The sequence below is a fragment of the Sebastes umbrosus genome, chromosome 14 (assembly GCF_015220745.1).
Source record: "Sebastes umbrosus isolate fSebUmb1 chromosome 14, fSebUmb1.pri, whole genome shotgun sequence".
Classification (NCBI taxonomy): Eukaryota; Metazoa; Chordata; class Actinopteri; order Perciformes; family Sebastidae; genus Sebastes; species Sebastes umbrosus.
In genome coordinates this window covers 27,772,153-27,798,822 of record NC_051282.1, presented here as the reverse complement: position 1 = coordinate 27,798,822, position 26,670 = coordinate 27,772,153, and the positions used below count along the sequence as shown (strand labels likewise).

At 40.9% G+C, this 26,670-nt stretch overlaps 1 protein-coding gene across 1 annotated transcript; it reads left to right on the top strand.

Annotated features, from left to right (window-relative positions):
- Positions 1-318: 318 nt before the first annotated feature.
- Positions 319-24,795, top strand: mosmoa (modulator of smoothened a). The gene is made up of 3 exons (XM_037792443.1): positions 319-1,512; positions 13,944-14,156; positions 21,215-24,795. The coding sequence occupies exons 1-3, from the start codon at positions 1,407-1,409 to the stop codon at positions 21,397-21,399; spliced, it is 504 nt and encodes a 167-aa protein (XP_037648371.1). The 5' UTR covers positions 319-1,406; the 3' UTR covers positions 21,400-24,795.
- The last annotated feature ends 1,875 nt before the right edge of the window (positions 24,796-26,670 follow it).

Below are 26,670 nucleotides of genomic sequence, written 5' to 3'. Positions count from 1 at the left end.
AATATGTACAAATATGTGTATCATTTGGCATCCATAGGCAGCTCAGTTTGAGAAAAAGTACACATACAATATTCATACTGTTACCATAGACAAACAGACAAGTAAGAAAAAACAAACCACATCACAATTAACCATACATAACCCATTAAAAATTACCATCTCCTTTGCTTTAAAAGGCATTTTGAATTTATCAAGAAATCTTTTATAAGACCATAAATTGAATTGCTACAAACAGGGCGACTCAGGACAATATGATACAATAATTCATTATTATTATTATTATTATTATTATTATTATTATTAATAATAATAATAATAATAATAATAATAATAATATAAGGACACGTTCTGGTAATATCATAATCCTTTGGTTTTATCAAGAAATTCTTTATATATAATAAATGTAAATAAACAGGGCGACTCAGGACAATATGAACCCCGTTTTTTTTGTTGCGTAGTATCGCGAGAACAGAACGAATGCCCCCCTCCTGAACGAGAAGACGCTGAGCTGTGTGTGTGTGTGTGTTGTGACCATGGTTGTGACGCTGCGTGGGGGTGTTCTGTTCTCCTGATGTCATTAAGGCAGAAAGGGAGGCTGAGCTAACTAACGGTGTAACGGAGGAGGAGGAAAGAAGCACAACAATAACCGTCCACATCGGGACTTTATAACGTCTCTATTCTGGGGGGATTTAAATACGCAGCTTTAAATAACGTCTCCTCAAGAAGAAGAAGAGGAGGAAGAGGAGGAGGTGAAGCTAACGGACTGTAAAGTACCAGATGCTCTTCCTGATGGCTGATGGGTATTCTGGTTCTCCTGACGGCTAACGGGTAGCTAGAGACGCGGATACTCACTGCGAAGCGAGGAGAGAGGGCTTTCTTTACTTCCACCTCCTTGTTTTGTGTCCTGACATGCTAAAGGAGTCGTGGTGTCGGCCGTCGAGCAGCCTCTGGGCCGCAGCTCGACACACAGAGCCCGGACTAGCTGTGGAACTAGCTTAGCTTGAGCTAGCCGTGCAGCTGTACCCTGATGCTGCTGCTGCTGCTGCTGCTAAACGGATCCGAGAGACGACACAGGAGCAGGAGGGCCTCTGGTGCTGCTGGGGAGTGAGCTGCTGTTTCACCTTACTGGACTACAAACATTTGAGGCATTTGAGATGTGATGCATTTGTTTTGTGGTGTTTTTTTGGAGTCCTTTTTGTTGCTGGAGGCTCTCACTGAGGAGCTAAGGTTGCTGCAAAAATGCCCAGCAGAAGAACCACCACAACAGCAGCAGCAGCAGCAGCAGGCTCCTGTTGAAGGAGGGCTAGACTGATAACAGCCCACCTGGTGGTCACATTTTGGACAATTCCCACCACCACCTGCACCTTTTTTTGTTCCCCACATCATCATCATCATCAGCTGGAGATATGGATAAACTGACTATCATTTCAGGGTGCCTGTTTCTGGCTGCAGATATCTTTGCAATAGCCAGCATTGCAAACCCAGACTGGATCAACACTGGTGAATCAGCAGGTAAATGAAGCAGCTGCCATTCACAACTGTGTGATTTTTCTTTTTTGCAGGATTTCTTGCCACTAGCAGCACACACACACACACACACACACATACACACACACACACACACACACACACACACATACACACACGCTGCAGGAGCCATCAGATAATCTCCACAACAAAGATGTGCTCCATTGTGTGGATGGAGGGTTTCATCTGCAGAGTTTTGATAAATAGATGAATTGTTAGTCTATATAAGTGTCAGAAAAATAGTGAGAAATCATCATAATTTCTTATATTCCAACAAAAAACAACAACAATGATATTCAATTTTCAGTCATGTATAAAAAAGATATCGATATCGTGATATGAGACTAGATATCATCTTAGATTTTGGATATCAATAGCCTCTTTGCAATAGCCAGCATTGCAAACCCAGACTGGATCAACACTGGTGAATCAGCAGGTAAATGAAGCAGCTGCCATTCACAACTACTGTGTGATTTTTGCAGGATTTCTTGCCACTAGCAACCCCCACACACACTCACTGCAGGAGCCATCAGATATTCTCCACAACAAAGATGTGCTCCATTGTGTGGATGGAGGGTTTCATCTGCAGAGTTTTGATAAATAGATAAGTCTATATAAGTGTCAGAAAATAGTGAAAAATCATCCTAATTTCTTATATTCAAAAGTAATGTCTTTAAATTGTTTTGGCTGATCAACAGTAAAAAAAAACAACCATGATATTCAATTTGCAGTCATGTATAAAAAAGATATCGATATCGTGATATGAGACTAGATATCGTCTAGATAGCCTCTTTGCAATAGCCAGCATTGCAAACCCAGACTGGATAAACACTGGTGAATCATCAGGTAAATGAAGCAGGCCACAGCTGCCATTCACAACTACTACTACTACTACTGTGTGATTTTTAGCTGGATTTCTTGCCACTAGCACCCCCCCCCACACACTGCAGGAGCCATCAGATAATCTCCACAACAAAGATGTGCTCCCCATTGTGTGGATGGAGGGTTTCATCTGCAGTGACATCTTTTGTCCTCCACAGCAGGATATTTATGCTGCTTCTTCTTACTGACCAATAATTACAGTTTCATACCTGATAGGTCAGCACCTTTGACCTCTGCTGCTTTCTAGGGTGGCAACTGATGATTATGTTCATGGCTTTTGATAAATAGATGAATTGTTAGTCTATATAAGTGTCAGAAAATAGTGAAAAATCACCATAATTTCCTATATTCCAAGGTGATGTTTCAAATTGTTTTGTCTGATCAACAGTAAAAAAACAACAATGATATTCAACTTGCAGTCATGCATAAAAAAGAAATAGGGCTGGACAATATATCGATATAATATAGATATGATATGGCATAAATGTTGTATTTTACCTGGTTTTAAAGGCTGCGTTACAGTAAAGTGATGTTATTTTCTGAACTTACAAGACAGTTCTAGCTGTTCTATTATTATTTGCTTTTACCCACTTAGTCATTATATCCACATTACTGATGATTATTTATCATAAATCTCGTTGTGTAAATATTTAGTAAAAGCACCACTAGTCAACCCTACAATATCGTTGCAATAACGATATCGAAGTATTTGGTTGGACTTTTTGTGCCTGATAATATTGCTTAAATGTTGATTAATTGTCAGGAAATTAATTAATGATAAGTGATTAATCTGTTAATTACTTTATCAAGCCTAAAATGCCAAACATTGGCTGGTACCAGCTGCTTAGATGTGAGGATTTGCTGCTTTACTTTGTGTTATGTCAATGTAAATTAAATATTTTTTGGGGTTTTGAAGCCTTGGTCAAGTCAAGTCAAGTTCATTTTATTTGTATAGCCCAAAATCGCAAATTTGCCTCAGGGGGCTTTACAATCCGTACATGAAATGACACCCTCTGTCCTTTACAGTGCGACCCTCTTGGTGAAACAAAACAAGCAATATGAGGATTTAACAATGTGCTCTAGGGAAATATTGTAGACTACATATTCGATTAATGGAAAAAAACAATCAACAGATTAATCGATCATGAAAATAATCATTACTTGCAGCCTTTTTTTCCTGTCGAACAACTCATTGATCAAGCGGCCTATCATTTAAGCACTACAAGTAATCGCTGTGCTGTATTTCTCCAGTGACTTGACATTTGAAGTGACCTCCATGTGATCGGTCTAATCAGGGATCACTTGAGGAACCAAAGCAGGTGCTCATTTGCGGTGGCGTCCCCGCTGATTTTGGACTCGTGCTGTTAAGTCCTCCGCTTTATTTGTGTCAGTCCTGAAAACACATTCGGGCTATTGATAGGCAGCTGCTCCTCTTTTGTTCCCTCGGCAGGATGACAGCTTAGTAACTGGGTCAGAGAGGGTCCATCATCATCCACCAACACACACCCAGGCTGCTATTAGCTCCACAGAATAAGCAATCTGTACAAAACAGTAATAATAGGATGCAAATGACACACAACAATGCAAGCCATTTGATTGTATCGGAGAGTTCCCATCTAAAGTTGGTGCACTACAGCCAAAAAGTGGACACTAACTTCCCACTACCTGCATGTACAGAAAGTAAAACCATTGCTACATTTAAACTGCAGTGTGGTGAGTGTGGGTGTTGCTATAGAGTTTCTTACAGCGACCGACATCCTTCTCACTTCCCCTTACAGCTTTCACAGCCCTCTTTGATCATTGTGATGTGACTCGTCTTTGATGGTTTAATGAGACATGTAGGTGATAGACTTTGGGATGTATGATAGTAAACTAATTTAGGTTTTTATTCTAGTCAATATCCTGTTGTTGCTTGCAAAGTAAATTTTGAGTAAAGTTTCTTTTCATCTTGCTATGACATGAGTAGAAAGCTGGTCTAATAACAGCCTATTTAGATTATTCACTCAATAGGAAAATGTATGCAGATTGTCATTAATATACAGCTGCACATAAACTAGAAACTCAGCCTAATTTGCAATTTAAATGACCAAATCTACACAATGTTATTTGTGACAGAGCATTTAGTGTTAAAATATGATTATATCTTTTCATACCACCATACCATTTTTTTGTGATACCACTTTTTTATAACCCATCAATTTAATTGAATTAATCCCATGATTGTCCATGATTAATTGCAAATTAATTGCACATTTTTTATCAGTTCGAAATGTACCTTTAAGGGAGATTGTCAAGTATTTAATACTCAACATGGGAGTGGGCAAATAGGCTTGCTTTATGGAAATGTATGTATATATTTATTATTGGAAATCATTAACAACACAAAACAATGACAAATATTGTCCAGAAACCCTCACAGGTACTGCATTTAGCATAAAACAATATGCTCAAATCATAACATGACAAACTCAAGCCCAACAGCTGTCAGTGTGCTGACTTGACTATGACTTGCCCCAAACTGCATGTGATTATCATAAAGTGGGCATGTCTGTAAAGGGGAGACTCGTGGGTACCCATAGAACCCATTTTCATTCACACATCTGGAGATCAGAGGTCAAGGGACCTGTTTGAAAATGGCCATGACAGGTTTTCCTTGCCAAAATTTAGCACAAGTTTGGAGCGTTATTGGTACCAATGGATTCTTTAGGTTTTCTAGTTTCATGTGATGCCAGTATGTGTATTGCTTGAAGTTATTATGAAGTAAGAACCCTCCGGTGACTCCCCACATCGTATAATCTCCAATCAGCTGACCTCTGGTTCCCGGCTCTGTTGTTGTCTTGTCAGAGGCTCTCAGCGCTCGACAACGTGCCCTTGTGGGCCCTCAGTGTGTCGTCTTTGTACTCAGAGCGTGGAGAAACAGACATGTCCTCCTGGGCAGTCAATAAAAGCTGACTTATAAAGCTGACTCACTGAGTTTGTGGCTTTTGCCTCCTATTTTGGTCAAGTGATTTGATCAAAGCTTTTTTTGTGAACTTTTCAAGAATAAGTAAACAAACTGTGAGACTTGTGCATGAACCTATAGGTCTACATTTGACACACAAAACCCCAGTAGGAGTAACACTACTGTAACTCAACACAAAAGAGTGTGTGTGTCCATGACACTGTCCAACACTTCAGTGAGATATCCTCAGGCAATAACAGCTGAAGTTGATTTCCTGTGTTGAGCTTCAAGACAAAGCCTTTGTTGCTGTGGTGTCAGACACAAACTGTGATTCTCGTCAGCTCTGCCGCCGAGCGCCCCTCCTGCTGATACTTGTCACTAGAGTGGATGTCGTTCTCTAGAGCCCGAATAACCTCGGATACACTCTGCATGCATGTCACACACACACACTTAACAAAAAATGCTAAATCACATCCAGGTACAGATTGGCTTTTCATCACGCCGCTGTATCCAAGACGATGTAGGTTTCTTGCATCTAAAAATAAAATACCCTCAAACCTTGTAGGTGACCATTTCACTACTCTGTTTTTGACAGCAGTGTTTTACCTCTTATTCTTCAATGTTTTGCCCAGGTCATAAACCAGTTAACCATTTCAGTGTCAGGTGGGAAATCATTCTCTGTTTTAAGAATAAACTATTAACACTTACTGTTCCAACTTAGCAGTACCCTGATATTACTTCACAAAGTGGTTTATTGTATGCAGTGAGCTGCTGAATGCAATAAAAGACGCCGTTGATGTAGATCACAAAGGGATAGTCGTGACAAGCCACACTGTCTATCCAAGCAAGCGTCTTTTTTAAAGGAACAGTGTGTAACATTTAGGGGGATCTATTGGCAAAAATGGAAATATAATATTAATAAGTATGTTTTCTTTAGTTTATAAACACCTGAAAATAATAATCATTGTGTTTTCATTACCTTATAATGAGCTGTTTATATCTACTTAGGGAGCGGGTCCTCTACAGTAGCCCAGAACGGACAAATTCAAACGCTGGCTCTAGAGAGGGAAAAGTAATATCTGTCAAAATTGCAGTAGTTTATCTGTAGTTATAGTCTGCCATCTAAAATAGATGAAATGGGAGGACATTAAATTGTGTTATTTTAGCTATCCATTTTCAAAGCACAAGGACACACAGTGAGGGTCATTGATGAAAAGCAACTGAATCCAGGTCCAGCCAATATCATCTATAGCTGCAGAGTCGGCAGTTTAGACCAGAGGCCTGTACTACGAAGCAGGATTTGGGGCTAGCGAGGTAACTTCAGGGTTAAAACTTCAGGGTTTTTACGTCTTTTAGATCGCCATGGTAATTTATACTGAACAGTTAACCTGCTCCGGAGCAGGTTATGTTCCAGATTAGAGATCGACTCGTATAAAAGCACCTCCTACTGACCAATCAGAGCTCGGATCGTATGATAATAATACACACATATGAAGAAGTTTAAGCATTAATCCAGGATAAAAACAACACAGTTTAAACTGACAAATGCAGGAAGGACAGCTGGCTGTATGCTGTGGGTGTTTACCGCTTTGAATTATGTTGTTATATATTTTTTTTTTTTTATTTGCAATCAAGTCCGTTTCACACCGACAGAGTCAGCTGGAAGAAAGCTGAAATGGTCACACATGCTATAACTTTGTCAAAGGCCAAAATGAAGTGTGATTAGCTCATCCGTTATATTCTGGATTCGTGGATTTAAGTTTAACTTCTTCGTATTTGTCTCATATTATAATTTGCTCTTCCTTTGTAAAATGTGCCGCTCTGCTGACAGTAGACTTGTCCATGTTTGTGATTGGTCAGATGCTGTAAACACCGCCCCTTTCATGTGAACGCGCTCATAGCCAGATTGAGAAACCCTGGGGTTGACTTACCGAGTTGATAACCACGTCGAAGGATTGTTTATCGGGATCTCTTTTGTTAGCGTTAGTTAAGCCAGATAACGAGAAGATACCCTGGGTATGTTGAGCTGGCGTCGTTGTACAGGTCTCTGAAGTGCAGGTGGCCCAGATGTTAATTAAAATTACAGCAGCTATTACTTTCATTGCCTGATGGTGGAGGCATTTCAACTGCTGCCTACTTAATTTGCTTTCACGTAGGCGCTGCAGGTTGTAGATTAGATTTGATTTATCATTTAGCACTTAGGTTGAGAGAATACAACTCTCTCGTGGGTTTGTCTACCGTGTTTTGTGTGCGAGTTTAGGCCAAACACAGCCGCTGTGCTCCAGTGGCTCTACGATGCGAGTGGGCGCTGTAAAAGCCTCCAGCGCGCAGCGGCAGAAGACGCAGCTGTCGGCTGCTTTAGCTTGCCTACTTGCCGCCCACCAGAGTTCAGAGGCCTGTTTGACTCATCCCTCCAGAGCTTTTAAACAGCAGCACCCCCCCCATACTCCACTAATGACAGCATCGCCATGCTGAAGATGAGCAGACACGGACCTCATTTCCTCTCATTTGGACCGAGACATGGTGAGAGGAGTATTTTGATCATAGTGAGCACGGAGCTGACGGCGGGGTAATGGGGCCCGACGGGGTGGGTTGAAAACGAGCAAGGCCCCAAAATACACAACTGGCCCATTATTTTCTGTATAAGAGAGATGGGGGAACCATAAGAGATTTGTTTGTAAACCAAAGGGAATCCATTTTGTCTGTTTCTAGTAGACTCAAGCTGGTCATACTGGCTCCCATTTAGTTCAATTGAAGCTTGTGCAACAGACGAGTTCATCTCGTTTCAGTCGACTGGTACGTCAGAGCTCACCTTTGCTTAACTTTGACCCTGCGGATGTTCACGGTCAGCCGATAGAAACACTGATTCACCGTATTTTGGCAACGGCCATTATTCTACTGATGTTCCATCACCTTGTTAAGAGCAATATCCCTCTACCTACTTCGCTCTCACAGACTGTTAGTGATCTCTCTGCTCAATATGTTTTTATTACCCACAACTGAGCAGTGACCTTACAGCAAACACAAGGTGCTCCCCTCTCTCCACACTCCGACCTTTACCCATCATCTCTGCCAGAGGATGAATATGAGGCATCGCTCGTTTGGTTGTACTCTTCAATGTCTTACATCAGTTAAATAAATAGTTTGGGGAAATAGGCTTATTTGCTTTCTGTTACATGAGAAGATTGATAGCATTCTCATATCTGTCCGCTAAATATGAAGCTACAGTCGCAGCTTGTTAGCTTAGCTTAGCACAAAGACTGGAAACGGGGTGAAACAGCTAGCCTGGCTCTGTCTGAAAGTAACAAAATCTACCCAGCAGCACCTCTAGAGCTCATTATTTAACATGTTGTATCATGTTTGTTTTAATCTGGGGAAAAAACAAAGTGTAAAAATGAAAAAACTGACATTCCCGTTCACATCAACGTAGAAGGATAGTCAGAGCAGAACCATTCATGGATGTATAAAGACAACTAGATACAGCGTTAGAGGCGGGCTCCCGTTCATTCCTATGAAAGTTGCTCAGTGGTGCATGAAGTCAAAATGGCTCGACTGCCGAGTGATCAAGAACCTGGATCATCCGGCGATCTTCCGCATCTATTGGACCCATAAAGCAGGCGCAGTAGCGTTTCCTTTAACTCCGCCTCCCAGCCCTCGGACTGGGGCTCTTTCACATGAACGGAGGAAGGGAAATAACTCTGGATTTGGCTATTAGTGCATTTTACAACTTTTAGGACCTAATGATGTGCCTTCATGGAGTTTGTGTTGGAGTCTGAGTTGTGGTGGAGGCTGGTCGTTTGGACTCCATTTCTAACCAAACGTTAGCTACGGCTAAGGCACTCGCGAATGTGCATGACGTCACATCTGTTGGATTTTCCCGGAAAAACGGGCCCCGGGTTCTTCACATTAAAAGCCGTCTGATAGAGGAAACCCAGAAAGGCACGGAAGGTCTCATTTTCTAGGTTATGTTACAACCTGTTCACACATCAGCAATAAAAAAAACAATTTATACGTGTAAAAAGTTAAATACAATCCCTTTTGAAGTGAAGTCTCCCGTGTATGAATGAAACATATGTGTATCATGAACACACCGTTGCTGTTTAGACTTTAACGAGAGCTGTTTGTGAGTGCCCCTGCTTGTTGGGTTGTTTACCTGTATCCGTGGACCATAGCGTGCCTGCCCGTTGTAAGGCAGGAATTCCACAGAGAGCTAGTGAAACAGCAGGAGGCCAGAGGATCCAGGGGAAATGGTCATAAACCGGTGCCATTAACTGCAGCTTTCAAAAATGTAGCTTCATGTTTCTCCTGTTCCCAGCACCAGTCAGTCCCTGCTTTCTTTACCTCGCTCACCTCCCGTACTTTCATTTGCTCAAGGTTACTCTGCAACCCGTCTTCAGGACCAGGCTGTTGAGTACGCCTGTGAGCCATTCAGGTGCCGTTTTTGTCGTGACCTCCATCTTTTTTTTTTTCTTCCTTTCACTGTTATTGCATAAGTGTTCTGTGCAGCGATAATTGAATTGCCACAGCAATAAGTGAAGACAGGGAACATTATATTAGTTTTTCCTGGTCTGTAATAAAACGTGTGCCCTGATGACAGCATTACTGTGTGCGTCGGCTAAAAGTTATGTTTTTGTGCCAGTAACAGTCGACGTAAAGCCCTCAGTGCTGCAGTTCCTTATTTAGCTTAGGCGTTTCTTTTGAACCACTCGCATTGTTTGTGTGGGTTGTTACGGTAAAAGCACCGCTTTCACTGGGTGTTATGAAGGGGACAGGATTTCCTCCGGACTGCCTGCAGAACTCACCACACCCCCCCGGCGCAGTGAGAACATTTTTAATCACACAGGCTTTCCTATTCTATTTGTATTCAAGTGCTTTAGACTCAATAGTGTTATTAGCAGCATCATATATTCACTGTGTAAACATAGAAAGGGTTACAGCAGACAGGTTATGAAATGTCTGGATTCGGGTGCCAGACGGAGCAAGTAACGCGCTTGACCTTCTGAAATTCCAGCTTGCATGCTCGTCTCACGCACGCGTCCGCCCACCTGCTGAGCCACTGTTGAACTTTTATGATGTCGCCCACACAGGCTCGTCTTTTCAGTGAATGGGTTATTTTGTGGTCAGTAGAAAAGGGTTTACCACCATTTTTTCCTTTTTCAGATTATACATCAAACATTTAGTGGAAATAAAGTCCCTGTATTACTCTGAGAAGACATTAAAGCCATTAAATCCTCAATTCAGAAATGGCTTGGCCACAGATCGTTTATGTTTAGCAGCTTTACACTTTATTTTAAGGTCCCCTGTGGAGTTGTTTATCCATGTACACGAGGATGCACGCGGGCACACCAATAGCCTGATCAACACGTGGTGGTAATGAGCCACGATATGCACAGAGCTGTGTATTGACAAGAATCTGGCGATACGATACGCACCATGATACAGGGGTAACTGTTCAGTATATTGTGATACTGTAAGCAAGGTCATATATGGCTGTCAACTGTCATAGTGTAAAGACAACCATAAAATAGGAGTAAAAAAAAGTCACTATGTGAAATGGCTACTACGGGGACTAACATCACCAAACATGAATACAAGTGGACTCATTGGATCCACCAGATTCTCAGCTTTCCAGTCATACCCAATTTATGCAAGTCTGAGACTGTTTGGAGACCCCAGTATGCAGAAATATTCAAATACACCATTTCAGAATAGGCGAAAGTAACACATTTGTACTGCATGCAAAAAAAGCTTGCCTCAAACTGCATGTGATTATCATAATGTGGGCATGTCTGTAAAGGGGAGACTCGTGGGTACCCATAGAACCTATTTTCATCACATATATTGAGGTCAGAGGTCAAAGGACCCCTTTGAAAATGGCCATTCCAGTTTTTCAAATATGATGTGGTTGGTACCAATGGATTCGCTAGGTTTTTTCTAGTTTCATATGATCGGCTTTGCAAATGTTTTATGAGGAAGGAAATGCACTCAACACTTTTGTTAGAGCTCAAGGATACACCCAATGAGTTTGGTTGAGTAATACTAAACGTATACATGACTTTTATTGTGTCTATAACTCCACAGGGCACCTTTAAGTGGAAAAACAGTTTTATTTACTTATGACTATTTACTTATGACTGTTTTTCAAGTGTGGGGTTTATTAATTATGACTGTATGACATTTATAAGACGGAGCATTCAGATTGTAAAAAGTGCTGCTTTAAAGAAATGCAAGGAACTGCGTTTGTCGGGGAGTGTTGCTTCAGGTACCTGCGTGGCAATGAAATGTGATCCAGGAAGGTCAATTTGATTAAAACATCAAACATCAGAACACAGTACAACAGTTTGTGTCCTTTGCTGTTACCCTGCAAAGGACACAAACTGGATTTGACAACTCCTGGAAAGATACCACAGTGGCAGTGTTTTTAACCTCTGTTGAGACAATTGCAGAACTCTCTCTAATTTCCCAGGAATGTATGTTTGTATATACTTGATTGGCCAATGCAGTGCTTTGCTGGATGACGATGTATGGTGTTGCTGCAAAAAACTGAGTTTGCTGGATGAGCCGGCTTTCTTTGCCAGAGCCTTGTATACAACCTAGTGGCTTCATTGAAATGAAGGAGGGTGCTGCATTTTTTATGCAGCGCTGTTGTCTCTCTGAACACGGTCGAACAAGCGTACTGTTATTTGTCTGCATATGCAAAGAGTCAAAGCATAGGGTTGTGTAGGACAGAGCATCATCCAAGTGTACTAAAACCCCTCTAATTTTTCAAATGAACATCCCCCACAGCCTTTCACTTATAGTCCTCCTTTCTTTGCCCGAGACCTGTGATCAGCAGAGGCCTGAGTGTTGGGACGCTGTTGTGCTTACTCAGGTAGAAACTCCCCTTGAGGACGTGCTCTAATTGAATGACGTCCCTCCAGAGTGGCTGCACCACTGGAGCATGTTCCCGCTCTGAGTACTGGCCTTCACACTCGAGCTTTAGCAGAGCTCCTGCTCGTGACTCATGAGTCTGTTTGACTCCCCGTCTGATCAATGATGGATGGGTACAGTACGACATCAGTGTGCATACTTAGACGTCCAAAGATCCTAGCCAAAGACATGGAGATGGAAGAAGGAGTAGGGAGGAAATTTTCCCGTCGGTTAAAAAAACGTGACAACACCGGTGTTACAGATAACACCGGACATTTTACAAGAAAAGATGACGGTCAATATATGTAGAGCGCTTACTTTGATTTTTAACGTCGGATGGCTGTGTGACTAGCCTCTCCGGTCGAGCTTTCGTTGCGTCGATGTGCCGTCTTTCCCTGCATGCATGAAACAGTCCTCAGTGCAGCAGCGTCGGCAATCCACCTGACCCGTCTTGAAACACGGACCCATCTTGTTTACCATGGTTTGTGGGTGTGACTTTTTTGCCGTGTCATCACCATTTATATCTATACAACCAATGCGTTCATGTGTTTACTAGAGCACAACATTGTTTACAAGAGCACAAAGTTCTTCAGAGATCTAGCCTTTTCATTTTGCTGTCAAAGTGCACCAGATTGATGCATTTAACTTAAAAAAAAATGTCTTTCTCAATGCATGAAGTCAACGAGTAATCGTGTTAAATAATCGAGAAATCAATATTGGGCCCTACAAGTATGGAAGGCATGGACATATACAGTATTTATAGAGATACTGGGTCTCAGAGGCTGCTGCAAGTTTGAGTGATATCATTGCAACTTCTTACAGACGTGTGTGTGTCTGTGTTAAATGTCCTTAACACATACCTGCGTGGGATTGATTCAGTAATTGGCAGGATAATGATTTAGTGGGTTTATTGAGTGTGAAAGCGCACGAAAAAAATTGGCCACTCACCGGCATAATTGGGCTCGCCAGTGTGGAGAGAGCAGCTCCTCGCCAGCACTGAATTAATGACAAATTAAAGGAGTTTCTCTCTCGTCTCTCCTCCTTCATATGTTCCTCTTCCACTTTGACATCAGCTGAGCCGCTACGCTTTGGTCTCCACCCTCCCCGGACCTTGTAGTTGATCAAGGCACTAATGTCACCTCTTCAGTATGAGATCTTCAATCGTTTTTTTCTACTTGCAGTTTTCCTTGATTTTTATTCAGCCTGTGGGCATACTGTTACTGTCAAAGATGTAGTCTATGAAAATAGGATGGCATTCTCAAAGGTTGGCCTCTATGTGGGAAGTGTTTGTGCAGTAGTTCTGTTTGACTGCCTCTCCATATTTTGACATTTGCCCTATGGAGCATAGATAACTGGATACAGTATAGACAAAGCCGCTTTTCACGTGTCATATGTATGCCAAAATAAAAGATGATTTAGCAGTCCAACTAATGCTAATAATGTACCGTGTTATCAGTAGTTTTGGGACATTATAGAATTAATGATCTGAGTATGAGAGTGTGCTTTTACTGATGAAGAAGTGTTTTGTTTATGTGCTTCTTGTTAGCTGTGTTGCATTAAATTTGTATTGATGATTCCCAGAGGAGATAAAAGGCTTAACGTGTGTGTTGAAATATTCAAACTGTGCTTGGTGAGCGACGAATTAAAATGAACACCTCCTCAACATTCACCCTCTCTTCTGCAGGTGCCCTCACAGTCGGTCTAGTCCGGCAATGTCAGACCATCCACGGACGAGACCGGACCTGCATTCCACCTCGGCTGCCCCCGGAGTGGGTCACGACGCTTTTCTTCATCATCATGGGCATCATCTCCCTCACAGTCACCTGCGGACTGCTCGTGGCATCGCACTGGCGCCGAGAAGCCACCAAATACGCCCGATGGATCGCCTTCACCGGCAGTAAGTGAACCAGACAATGACATTCACGTTGAATGAAATAGCTTTGCTTTTCTAGACTTGCCGTCAGCACATTTCCCACCTTCTTCTCCGTCTCACTGCATCTTTCATGACATAACCTTTTCGAAAATCACCTTTTCAGCATCAGTACTTTCATGAACATAGTCTCTTTTGGGCAGGAAATTACAAAAGGAGAAGTGATGAGATTGAATGTGAAATATTGGCCCAGTTATGTCGTACGTCACAAACATCTGAGGCTTTATACTGGACCTTTTGTGTGTTTGTGAGAGTGACGTAAAAACCTGTGTGTGTGTGTTTGCGTTTGCACATTCATGAGTGTTTTTCTTGCGTGCTTAGCGACTCCTCTTGCTCCCTGAAGCTGATTTATTGAGTAACGCAGCTCCTCTGATACCCGAGTGGGTGGCTTATGTGCCACAGCGTTCCTCTAGTGCTTTCTCTGTATAGATGCACTCGATAATAACCCAGCATCCATCTCGTGCACCGCGGCTGGGCCGGTTTCGTAAGGCTGTGTGGGAGGGCGGAGTTTGATTGGTCGGTTAGTTAAGGGAATAGACGGCCTCAAGCACACTTGTACAGATGGAGCAGTGGCCTGTGAAGCCACAATGCTCTGTATTATTGTTTGAAAGCTGGGTGCATTTGTCAGGACACTGGCTTTTTTGTTCTGCAGATTTTGAACAAACACCCAGTGCTTTTATTTTGCCTGCCAGGCTAACTGCACATTCATAATTAGGTTTTGAAACGCTCCCTAATCACTTGCAAATACTTGGCGATGAATCACCACTTTCTCCACAAAGTGTTCTGTCTGTCTGTCCGGTAAGCACAAATCTGTGTCAGAAGCTAAATTGGATGGCGTTGAGTCATTGTTTAACCATCACACTTGAAGGAAAGTAAGGCGGTTGCCATGGAAACAGTGAGCAATTGTCACCCTTGTCCCCTTGTTAAGCTTCTGTTGGCCATATTACACGAGAGGTATATTGTTGATATTCTTTTTAACAGGTTTAAAGCATGATGATGATTATCCTTTTTCAGTCAGGAAATAAGACTAGGAGGGACTTGTGATGTATTTTAGGTACGAGGGAGAAGAAGCTTGTTGTAAGAGAAAGAGAAAAGATGGTAAATCATCACTTTATTCTGTTTTAGGACCCCCATTAGCTGACACTTGAGCGACTGATAGTCTTCCTGGGAACCTTTTGTGTCTCAAGAGCTTGTTTGGCGTGTAGTAGAGGGACGAAAAGGCAAAATTGGGAATTGAAATGAGCTTTTTTTTTTTTCCCCCGCGGATGTTGCTGAACTTGTAGCGGTGATGGTGAACGCCTCTCTGCTGTCGGCCGAGCGGCAGAGAGGGTGAGAGGTTAAGTGAGGAAATGGGTGTGGGCTTTGGAAGAGTTGAGTGAATAATCGTGTTTGTGCAGGTCTAGAGCCAATGTAAAGACACAAATGGACGTGGAGACACGAAGAATAAAGTGAAGTTGGTTGTAAGGAGACGGGGGGTGGTGCATTCGAGGGCAACCAGGTGATGAAGGTTGAGAGAAGGTGGGCAGTCTGTAGTGTAACCGGCTCCAGGCCTCCGCCACCTGAATGGGCAGCTTTGTATGACCGGCACAGACCCGCCTCTGTGTCGCTGTACACACATACACACCAGCAGTGTTTCCCCAAGGTGTGAGGGTCATCTGTGGGGGTGGAGGGTGGGGTAATAATAAATATAATTCTGAACTGCAGAAAATGTGGTAGTTCATGATGTAATTAATTACGAAATAAAAATATTACCCCCTCCCTCATTGGGTATTGATTACAGCCCTCAGAGACCTCATTTTAGAGAGTAACTTGACATTAAGTCTACCTTTTTTTCCCATTTTATAGTACCCTTTGTGTCTAAAATATGATTAGTTACTGAGTGAAAATAAATATTTTTGCCTTAAACATGCAAGAATATGCAGTTTATCACGCAAGACTTATGTTATGGACGTTTTTGTTACCACCACATTGCATTGTGGGATATTTATGACGCTGTAGTGTCCAGTGTTTGCATACTGTAATATTTCTCTAGAAATAGTATGCAATTTGCGTACTACTGGTTTCATACTAACGTTTCGGACATACTAAAAATCTCACATACTGCTTTAGAGCACTAAATAGCATGTTAGTGTGGAATATTGGACGCAACCAAAGAAAAGCAGCAAATCCTCATATTTGAGAAGCTCTTTTGCATGAAAAATTACAAACAATTAATCAGTTATTAAAATAGTTGCAGGTCAATTTTCTGTCGATCAATAGACTAATCGTTACTTATCTATTATTTAGTGCAAAGGTAACTGCATCAGTGACTATAATTCATTAGTTTACCAGTTAAGATGATAGTTTCACCAGCAGCAGCAGGTGAGCAAGGCACAGTGTGTCAACTTCTTCCACTTATTAAGAGAAGCGGTGGACCGCGAGGTGCACTTCAATTAACTCAATGGTGAAGCTTGCAGGAATAATGCTGAGCTACGTATTTCTTGCTCCTGTTTAGCTTAGCTTTCACCACATCCTTTTGCAATCGTGAGCAGTGAGCAACGAGCAACGAGCAGGCAAAATGACAGACATAAATATTAGTGTGTGCTTTGTGATGCAGCTTTAACAGACATTGTTAATTTATACTCGTTGGCAGACTGGAGAGGCGTTTGATCTGTTAGTCATCACATCATGGATCTGATTGACTCTTTAAACACTGATTCTGAGCAGATTTTATACAGTATGTAATGGTTTACATGTCAGGGATTTTATTTAACACTAAGTACTTTGACAAAAACAGTTATTAGCACCATAACTATGGAGGACGGAACCTGCCAAAATCCAAAATAAATGAATAGATAAATAAATGACTCAATAAATGGATAAATATGTCATTAAATATAGCAACAATAATATTAAAAATAAATGTAGCCATTAATTAATTGATACAATGTGACATAAATCGATATTTCTTTATTTATTATCTTTGTATTAATTCCCATATTTATTTACTATTCTGCTTAATTTTCACTTTTCATTTTTGCATTATTTTTTATTTATTTATTTTTGCATTCATTTGTATTTATTTATTTATGTTTGCATTTATTTTTAACTATTTTATATTTATTTTTAAATGTGTTTATTTATTTATTTATGCATGATTTACTCTTTGCATTTCACCCCTTATTTATCTCCCCCAACTTATTTATTTAAGTAATTTTTTCTTTATACATTTCTTTGTGCATTTCTGCCTCATTATGCAAATGAGGGGGGCGTCACAAATAAATCCGCAGGACTGGTTGATGGCAGTATTTGATTTTTATATTTGCATCAATGCAATGTGAAGATTGTATTAAGCTCTTGGATTTGTCAGGTATTTAAATTACTGGATTAGCCAAAAACAAATATTCCCGTCCATTTATTTTATTATTATCGCCCACTCCAAATTAAATATTTAATCTTTCGGGTGAATTGTAGATATTAACTGTTAAATTGACAGCCGCAAAATGTATTTTAATCCCAATACTACTCCTGACGACTTTAGCTGCATAACATGACAAAACTGTAACATCAGTGAGATTTTTGAGACCAGAAAGAGTCGTCCTTCAGGTACTGAACAGCTCCGCTAATTGGAAAGAGAGTGAAAAGGTGAAAGCTAAAAATGGCATCATGGGCTGTCACCCATTGAGGTAACCAAAATAATTCAACACTGTCTCAGTTAACTATAAAGAGCTGTCATACCTTGTGTTGTAGTAATTCTGCTTACAACCAAGACAGTTTAGAGTTTATGTAACACACATAATAACATATAATGGGTCACATGTCCCCGCCCCCACTACGCTCCTACAGACAATCACTCCAGGAAGAAATGCTGGTGGAAAACATCCAACTGTGCTCTTTCAACGCAACAATAAAGAGTTATTTTTAAGCACATGAATCTATTCCATAAAATTCTGCACAGCCATTGATCTGTGAATCACAAAAGTCACACAGCTTGCTGTTTAACGTCACTGCGTGTTACATAAGTGGACTCAAAGCTGGACTAAAAGCATCAGTAATAACCTCTTCAAAGGGGAAAAGGGGAGATATTCTAATTAGTGACAACTTTGTTATCCAATCACAGACAACCTACTTCCTGGACAGTACGATAAGACTTGGTAATGGCTTCACCCCTGACCTCTGCTTTGTTCTGCAGCTGTGAACATGCTGTGCACAAACATCACAACATGCTTTTTAGAGGGAAGCTTTTCCTCTGTGAAGTTTTAGTCATGCACATGCGTACATGTGAAAAAGGCAATTAAGAATCTGGTTAAAGGGGAACTCAACTGATTTTACACATCATAGTCTGTTTTCAGGTCCTGGGGTACAATCTGAGGAATCTGAATGTTATAGGAGTACAGTGCTACGTCAGTGGATTCATCTTTTAAAGGATGTTTCTCTAATCCCATACCCTGATTATGGAAACCGGGTTTCTTGTTTATATTTTAAGACATCAGGTGCAGAAAACTGACTGTAAGACGGTTACTAAAGTGCATGTAAACGCACTGAGTGAGTTTAGCTGCAACTTGTGAACTGATTCCAGTATCAGAAGTCTCAGTGTTTGATCCCACCTGTATAGACACACTGCTATGAAGTTTGTTTTATAACCTTCTCTAATGGGGACAATACAGAAAGGATGGTTATAGATGAAAACGGGTTGATTGTTGTTGCTGGTGTTGTAGCTTCCTTCAGCTCTACTGATGTTCTTTTCTCTGGAAAATCTCTGATCTAAATCTGTTTCACTCGGCCACACTTCAAACAAACACAACCTAGATGCACAATAGGTTTCAAAAAGTTTGTATAAGAAAACTAAAGCTCTTATGTAACACCTAGTGGCAGCCGTAGGAAACTACAACAACATCAGCATACGTGTGGCTTCCTCCACGCTCCTTCGGGTTTTAAATTCTATTTCAGGATTTTACTAACTTGCAGCGAAACAGAGCTGCATGTGGCTGTTTTTAAAGTCTGAAATCCGATCACTGATTTGCACCTTTAAGCATATAGAGACATTTTAAACAGCGTTAATCTGCCTGAGGTTGTTATAAAGAGCTTATTTATGGTTCGTGGAGAAACATTTACTGAAACTAATGCTACATTCAAGTGGTGTCGGGAAATATTTGCAAATCTATGGTGAGCTCAAGGATACTTGATAATGATGCAGTTTTACCCACAAAAAATGTGCCTAAAGCCTCACAAAAGATTGACTTTACTAACTTCAAAGCTGAAATTAAAATATCTACCTGAGGGATGCTTTTTAAAGATTTGCCAAAACATTGACTGTGGAGGAATGCTGCCTTCAGGTACTATCAGGATTATTGTAATTTAAAGGTGGAAATACATAAACAACCCAACAGAAGGCAGACGTAACCGTGAGAAGAGTGAATTTTCTGTAATTTGTTGAGTTTTTATTCCTGATTTGAAGTGTGCATACGTGTTTATGAATGGTCTTTGAATTGTGTGTGTTTTAGTATTTGTGTGGTATACATAGAATAATAGAATCATTTATATTCTAGGACATGTAGTCTTTCTTTAAATGAAATGTTGAAACATAAAAGTTACAATAATGTTATTTAAAGGGACTATTTGTAACTTTCAGAAATGCTTGTTAACAACCTGTGGCCGTGAAATCAACGAAAGACACACTCTAAATAGACATGAGCGAGCATCGCTCAAAACAGTGAGGCGACACACGTCAGCTAAAACCACAATATCACGATAACGTAACTCGTTGCAGAGCTCCGTCACTTCACAAGACACGGGAAACCTCTGTTGGTCTGGAGGAGCTGCAGCAGTTATTTCTGCACAAACGTCCACTTTACATTCACTAGATATTCTCAGAGCTAAACTAACTCTTCTGCAGTGAGGAGTGACTGCGCGTTCACGTCTAGAGGTGGAACGAGTACGCGAGGACGCGCGCGCTGTCTGAGTGAAGGCAGGCAGGCAGAGGAGGAGAGGCAGCGGCCACACACAAGCGCGCATATGCGAGCGCGCCTGTGTCCCGACCCGGTACATTTATACGCTTAAAAAGTCCCAAACAGTCCCTTTAACAGACTCAGACACAGTTTGACTGAGTCATCTTCCTAAAACACGAGGCCAAGTCTCACTGACCAATGATGGTGCACACTATGAGTCTGCTTGGTGTAATTGCTCCTTCAAAGCCATTTGAAAGGCACTATTGTACGTCGCTAATGAACTTGCTCAAATTGATTTCAGGTTGAGCAGCCAATGCTTCCTGCTCAATTTGAGTGAGTTCATGCTTCATTTTCTGCATCTTGTGAGGAGAACAAAAGCTAAAACGATGACTGAGGTCGGACTTTATGTGTCCCATCTTTTATTTATTTCACAAGTGTATATTTAGTAATATGGTCCTGAAATACATCTAGTTCTGTTCACATGTAAGAAAAACTAGTGAGTAATATTGGGTGTCTGTACTGTACAGAATCATAGGATATTTTATATTTAAGTGTAGAGTTGGGCTGTCAAAATTTGCCAAAACTGACATTTGAATATTCTTTAAAAAAACAACACAAAGGTTCAAACTATTCGAATATCTATTTTTGCACATTAAAGCATGTATGTCCATGACACCGTGTCCTAACCGCCCCCCGAGCAACGCAGCGCAAACGTACCGTTTTGAGCTGAACTTTTGTCGGACACCCTGTTTCTATTTATCCCCGTCGCTCACGTTGAAAGCGCCGCAATGGACGAGGAACTGCTGATTCATGAAGTTGGCTGGTGGGAGATCGCCAGGGAGCTGAAAGTTTCCTTCTTGCTGTTGGCTATATTGTACGTCATTCCCTGTAAATATCACAATATAAAACGTGTGTTTTCAGAAGATAGCAAGTCCTACTCATCCATCTTTTAAGTAGTTATGTCTCAAGTAGTGCTGCTTTTTTTTACACAATCGAATATTAATTTTCATATACGAATATTTGTTTTTATTTAGAATATTCATTGACCGCCCTAGTGTACAGTTAACTAATGTTTTCTCTCCCGCTCCTTCCTTCCAGTGATCCTGTTCTGCATGGCGGCGCTCATCTTCCCCATAGGCTTCTATATCAACGAGGTGGGAGGCCAGCCGTACAAGCTGCCCAACAACACAGTGGTCGGCTCGTCGTACGTGCTGTTTGTCCTCTCCATCTTCTTCACCATAGTGGGACTTCTGTTTGCAGGCAAAGTTTGCCTCCCGGGCTGAGGACTCGACCGTGCCCGCCTCTGGACTGAAACAAGAGGCTCTGAAAACGCTATGGGATTTACAAAAAACACAACAATGACTGAAAATCAAAAACAACAAACTCTGAGAAACAGGGAAGTCTTTGATTATGCGTCAAGGGACCGCTGCACCACGGAGTACCTAACGACTAAAAAAAGAAAACGAACAAGACACTAAAAGGGGGGGACATGGGCACAAAGGGGTGGAGGAGCGAGAGAGAGAAAGAGAGAGGGCAGCCGAGGCTGTCGCAGCACCCTGCCACTGTTGATTTAAAATATGGCCGTCTCTGTTGTTGTTCTGTTGGAGAAGGGTGCTTAATGTGCTGCTGTCATGGCAACTGCGGCCACAATGCTGGCGCACATTTCTTGAGGACCACTGCAGCCACTCCTCAACTTGACCCCCCGGCCGCCCGCTGCACCGCCCGCCGCACACATCAGCGCCGTCACGACTGCTCCCGTTGCTATTTTTGGCTTCTCTTAGCTATTTCAGTTGTGTGTTTTTTTTGTTGTTGTACATTTTGTGTTCTTTTTTTTTGTTTTGTTTTTTTCCTTCCTCCCCCCTCCCCCACTCCCCCACCCCTCCTGCCGCCTTTTCACTGAAGTAGCTTGAGTGTAATTGAGGTTCACTGAACTGAATCCTTGAGGGGGGTTTTTCTGCCAGCTCGGCTTCAGAGCTGGGTTTATTCTCGCCTGTCACTTCACGAGGCCCCAGGTGTGTGGCTGGGGAGAGCAGCTGTGAGCACAGCTGTCCGGGCCAGCTCACGGGCTGCTGTGGACGAGAGGAAGGTGCAGGTGTGCCCGCCTCTTACTTTCCAACCAGCTGCAGCTCAGGAGCAGGTAGCAACGATGGGGTGACCTCCCTGGGCGGCAGAACAGGAGGTCAAGTACCATAAAGGAGAATGCCACTCAATATAAGACCTTGCATTATGTTATTTATATGGAGTATTAGTGAGTATTATTTTGCTAAGCTAAACCCATGATAAACACATTTTGCAAATAACTAGAAGACTGTGAATTTAGAGAATAATCATCTTAACATAAACACAACTCTTGTATTTGTAGTAATAGCCACGAGCAGCAGTGGCCTTTTCAAAGGTGTTAACATTTCCGAAAGGTCGAGAAGAACTTGTATATCACTTAATTATAGCCGACAGTATTGACTTTTTATAAATAGAAGCTGAAGTTACATTAAGGTGTGAAAATAACATATGTGAATGCTGAAAAATTGGTGGTATTCTCCTTTAATGTTGGACGGGAAAGAAGCGAGCCAGGAGCTTTTTTGTTTTTTTGTCTTGTTTTTGTAGAGGCACAGGGACTGCAGGTCAGGTCCATGCATGGGGCTGCGCCTCAGTGTGCTGCTTTTGAGGCCCGTGAATGTCAAACACGCACACACACACACACACACATAAAACCACCACACCGTCTTGTCTGTACGGCGCAAATTCACATATTAGGGCTGCAGCGCATTCCTTTTTTCATTTGAAATTGCTTATTTTGTCACAAGATCGGCTTTTAATTTGGAGAACACAACGAAGTGCAAAAGTAAAAAAACGTCACACAGCTCTTCCCCTGTACACCGTGCTTTATTCAGCGCACCAAAAGCTTTTGTCGATCTTGAGTCCATCACGATGGTGTCTGAGGATATTTCTGGATTGGGGCTCATGCTCTTAAAGGGTAACTTTAGTATTTTTCTACCTGGACCCTATTTTCCCATGTTTTTGTGTGTAAGTGACTAATGGGAACAACGATTCTTGAAATTGGTCCCGTATTGAGGGAGAACGCTGTAACCGTTAGCCGCTAAACGAGCTGTAATGTAATCATTTCAAAGTGCTTGTTTATGCCACTGACAGGCTCAGATTGTTATTATAAGTGTCTGACAACATTACCGAAAAGACCGTACTGAGAAATCAAATGTTTTTCTTACCTTTCACTTGATCCGGTCTGTTTGTTATTGTGTGTCTCGCTCGGAGAAGCCTCGTTGTGAAATGTTGCGTCACATCCACGTTGTCGAAATCATCTAAAATACTCAGCCGTGACATTGAAAATCTTTTAGATAACATTGAGCTACGCTTTCTGTACTCCCAACACATCAAACATCGGCACGCCTCTCTCCACTCTCACTCACGTTTCCACCGTTGTCTCTTCCGGCAACAAGTCACATGACACAATAACAAACTTAAAGCGAAAGGTAAGAAAAAAAGTGTCATTTCTCTGTAGGGTCCTTTCAGTGATGTTGTCAGACACTTATAATAACAATCTGAGCCTGTCAGTGGCAAAAACAAACACTTTTAGTGGACGTAAATAAACACAAACACGGGAAAATAGCGTCCAGGTTGAACCGAAGTTACCCTTTAAGCTCTGGAACTACAAATCCCATCATTTGTAGGCTTTAAGGGGATATAAACAGGAAGTATAATGCTGCCATGGAGGCAGTGAGTTTGTGAGCTTTGGACTACAACTTGAGCCCACATTTTCCACATTGTGACAAATTGGCGTCATTAAAAGTATGCTGAATTAGGTAAAAGTAGTTATTTTTTGCAATGTACCTATGGATATACAGACAACTATCACTGGATTATTTTGATACAGAAGAAAACTTAAAAACGTGATGATTCTCAGGCAAGTTCTGGAGTTGAAAATTGTCTTTTTTTCTATTATTTCTAAGCAGATTAATGGATGTTTATTCACGCTGGTCTGAACCAAAGCACCAAATTCTGTATTTGTTCACCACACGTTTCAAACTCACTATTCAAATTACTGTACACTTGTATTTCCGTCTCTAAAATTAGTTTATTTTACAGTTGATTTTAACACTCAATTGTCACCTTTCAACCCATTATCAAAATTGTTGCAGATTCATTTATCACTCCTCCACATAAACGTACAATAAAACCCACAACTGTGCTTGTACTTTACATGTTTACACTCTGCGTGTGTGTGTGTTGAATCAATCACGGAGCTCCGCCGCGAAGTCTTTTAAGTTTTGTTTTGTATTTCCGTTTCCTGCTCGGCCTTTCTTCCTCTCGGTCTGACGATGTATACTGCTGACTCTACCCTCTGCAGTGCCCTCCCCGTCTCGGTTGGTTCAGTATTGTGCCATGACCTGTTTTTGTTTAATAATGTACAGACACACAAAAAGGCAGGATTTCTGTATTAGGAAAGCACTGTGCATTCAACAGTTTAGGTAACAGAAATAGAAGCACCACAAATGTATAAAAAAAAGAGAACTTCTTACCTCATTGTTTTTGTTTCTGCTATTATTTTCTAATGGTGGCAATGTGTGCCCTCTAATTTGTCTCTTGCCTTGATCGGATGTCTTCACATAAAGCCTATGATCATAGGAAATTATTTATCACTGAATAAAAAGAGGAAAAATGTGTGTGTGTGACAGTCTTCATGATTTATTGTGCTTATTTATGTGAAGTGTGAATCTAATCTGGACGAAACAGAGCAGATCATTTAATCAGAGGAATTCTCCGTAAACGTTTAATCTTAAAATCAGCGATGCTACTTCTGCAGGATACGACCAAAATGTCCTTCTACTTCATTAAATCTAGAAAAACAGACACAAACCTACCTCAAGGGCACCCAGGATGCATCAGCGAAAGGACTATCTGTGTTCCCAGAGTGCATCTGTTAAATGCTGTTAAGTGGCCTTGAAATCTATTTTTAGAGTAGTATTGTCTGGACTAAGTGGTCTAATTAAAGCTAGGGTGGGTAATGTTGAGTTAACTGTTTCATTAGGATGATTGGACGGGTTTATTACAGTCCGTCAGACAGCTGCAGATACCAGTTTTTTTTGTCAGAGCATTTGATTTATTGATTGCTGTCGGGATGTAATGAGGATTTCAACAGATATAACAAAAAATGTTTTTGAAGAACGCTACCGACCCCTCGCTGTAAGTCAGGGATGTTTGAGGCTTTTAATTTGCACGGTACATTTTTTCCTTCAGAATAATAAAAGTTTTTAAGGCAACTGATAATACACATCAAAATCATAGTTTTGGGCACATCAGCAGTTTTACACTTTGAAACAACGTTATAATAGTTTTGAATTCAGTTTTTATTTTCTAGTTTTGACTTTTTGATTTCATTTTAGTTTCGTTTTAGTTAGTTATCTGAGTGTGTTTGCTAGTTTTAGTTTAATTTCAGTTTTTAAGAAAGGTTTAGTTTAATTTTAGTTAGTTATCGGAGTGTGTTTGCTAGTTTTAGTTTAGTATTAATTAATTAGGAGTGCGTTTGCTAGTTTTAGTTTAGTTTTAGTTAGTTATCGGAGTGTGTTTGCTAGGTTTAGTTTAGTTTTAGTTAGTTATCGGAGTGTGTTTGCTAGTTTTAGTTTAGTATTAATTAATTAGGAGTGCGTTTGCTAGTTTTAGTTTAGTTTTAGTTAGTTATCGGAGTGTGTTTGCTAGGTTTAGTTTAGTTTTAGTTAGTTATCGGAGTGTGTTTGCTAGTTTTAGTTTAGTTTTAGTTAGTTATCGGAGTGTGTTTGCTAGGTTTAGTTTAGTTTTAGTTAGTTATCGGAGTGTGTTTGCTAGTTTTAGTTTAGTTTTAGTTAGTTATCGGAGTGTGTTTGCTAGTTTTAGTTTAGTTTTAGTATTTTTTTTTACCAGGAAATATAGTTTTAGTTTAGTTTTTCTTAAAGGATATAGTGTTTATTTAGTTTCAGTTTACTAAAAATGTTTTTCACTGCCTATTTTCGTTTTCGTTTTAGTCTACTACAGTAACCCTGCTTTGAAGGCTGAAAACGTTTCCAGAGGACGTGCAGTAGTTGCACCCTTTATGTTGACCTAACTACTGTAAATTGCCAAAATGAGTTGATTTGTTATTGAAAGAAATTGACTGGTTTGCAGCTTCTGGCATTGTTTTTGATTGCAACTCAACCTTCAAAAAGGTCAGTTTTTCAGGGATTATTATTATTTTTTGAAGTCATAGCTTGACATTTTGGAGAAGGCGTTTATTTGTTTTCTTGCCGAGAGCTAGATGAGAAGATCGATACCAATCTTTTCATCTAACTCTCAACGAGGAGGCAAATGACACATTTCCCAAAATGCTGAACTATTCCTTTTAAGGCTCATGAAACCTGCTCTAAGCCTCCAGCTGAAGAGAAAACATGAACATCTATGAAGATAGTTGTTTTTTTCTGCAGCACTTCAGTTTATTGCCTCTCATTCCTTCACTAACAATGCACTACAATAGGATCCCTCAACAAAAACACATACTCACACAGATCTGAGGGAAAGTGTTCAATCCT

Bases quoted from the DNA above. Each gene is read 5' to 3' on its own strand.
- mosmoa (XM_037792443.1), top strand. From the start codon at position 1,407: ATGGATAAACTGACTATCATTTCAGGGTGCCTGTTTCTGGCTGCAGAT. The intron at 1,513-13,943 runs GTAAATGAAGCA...TCTCTTCTGCAG, and splicing joins CAACACTGGTGAATCAGCAG to GTGCCCTCACAGTCGGTCTA. The intron at 14,157-21,214 runs GTAAGTGAACCA...CCTTCCTTCCAG, and splicing joins ATGGATCGCCTTCACCGGCA to TGATCCTGTTCTGCATGGCG.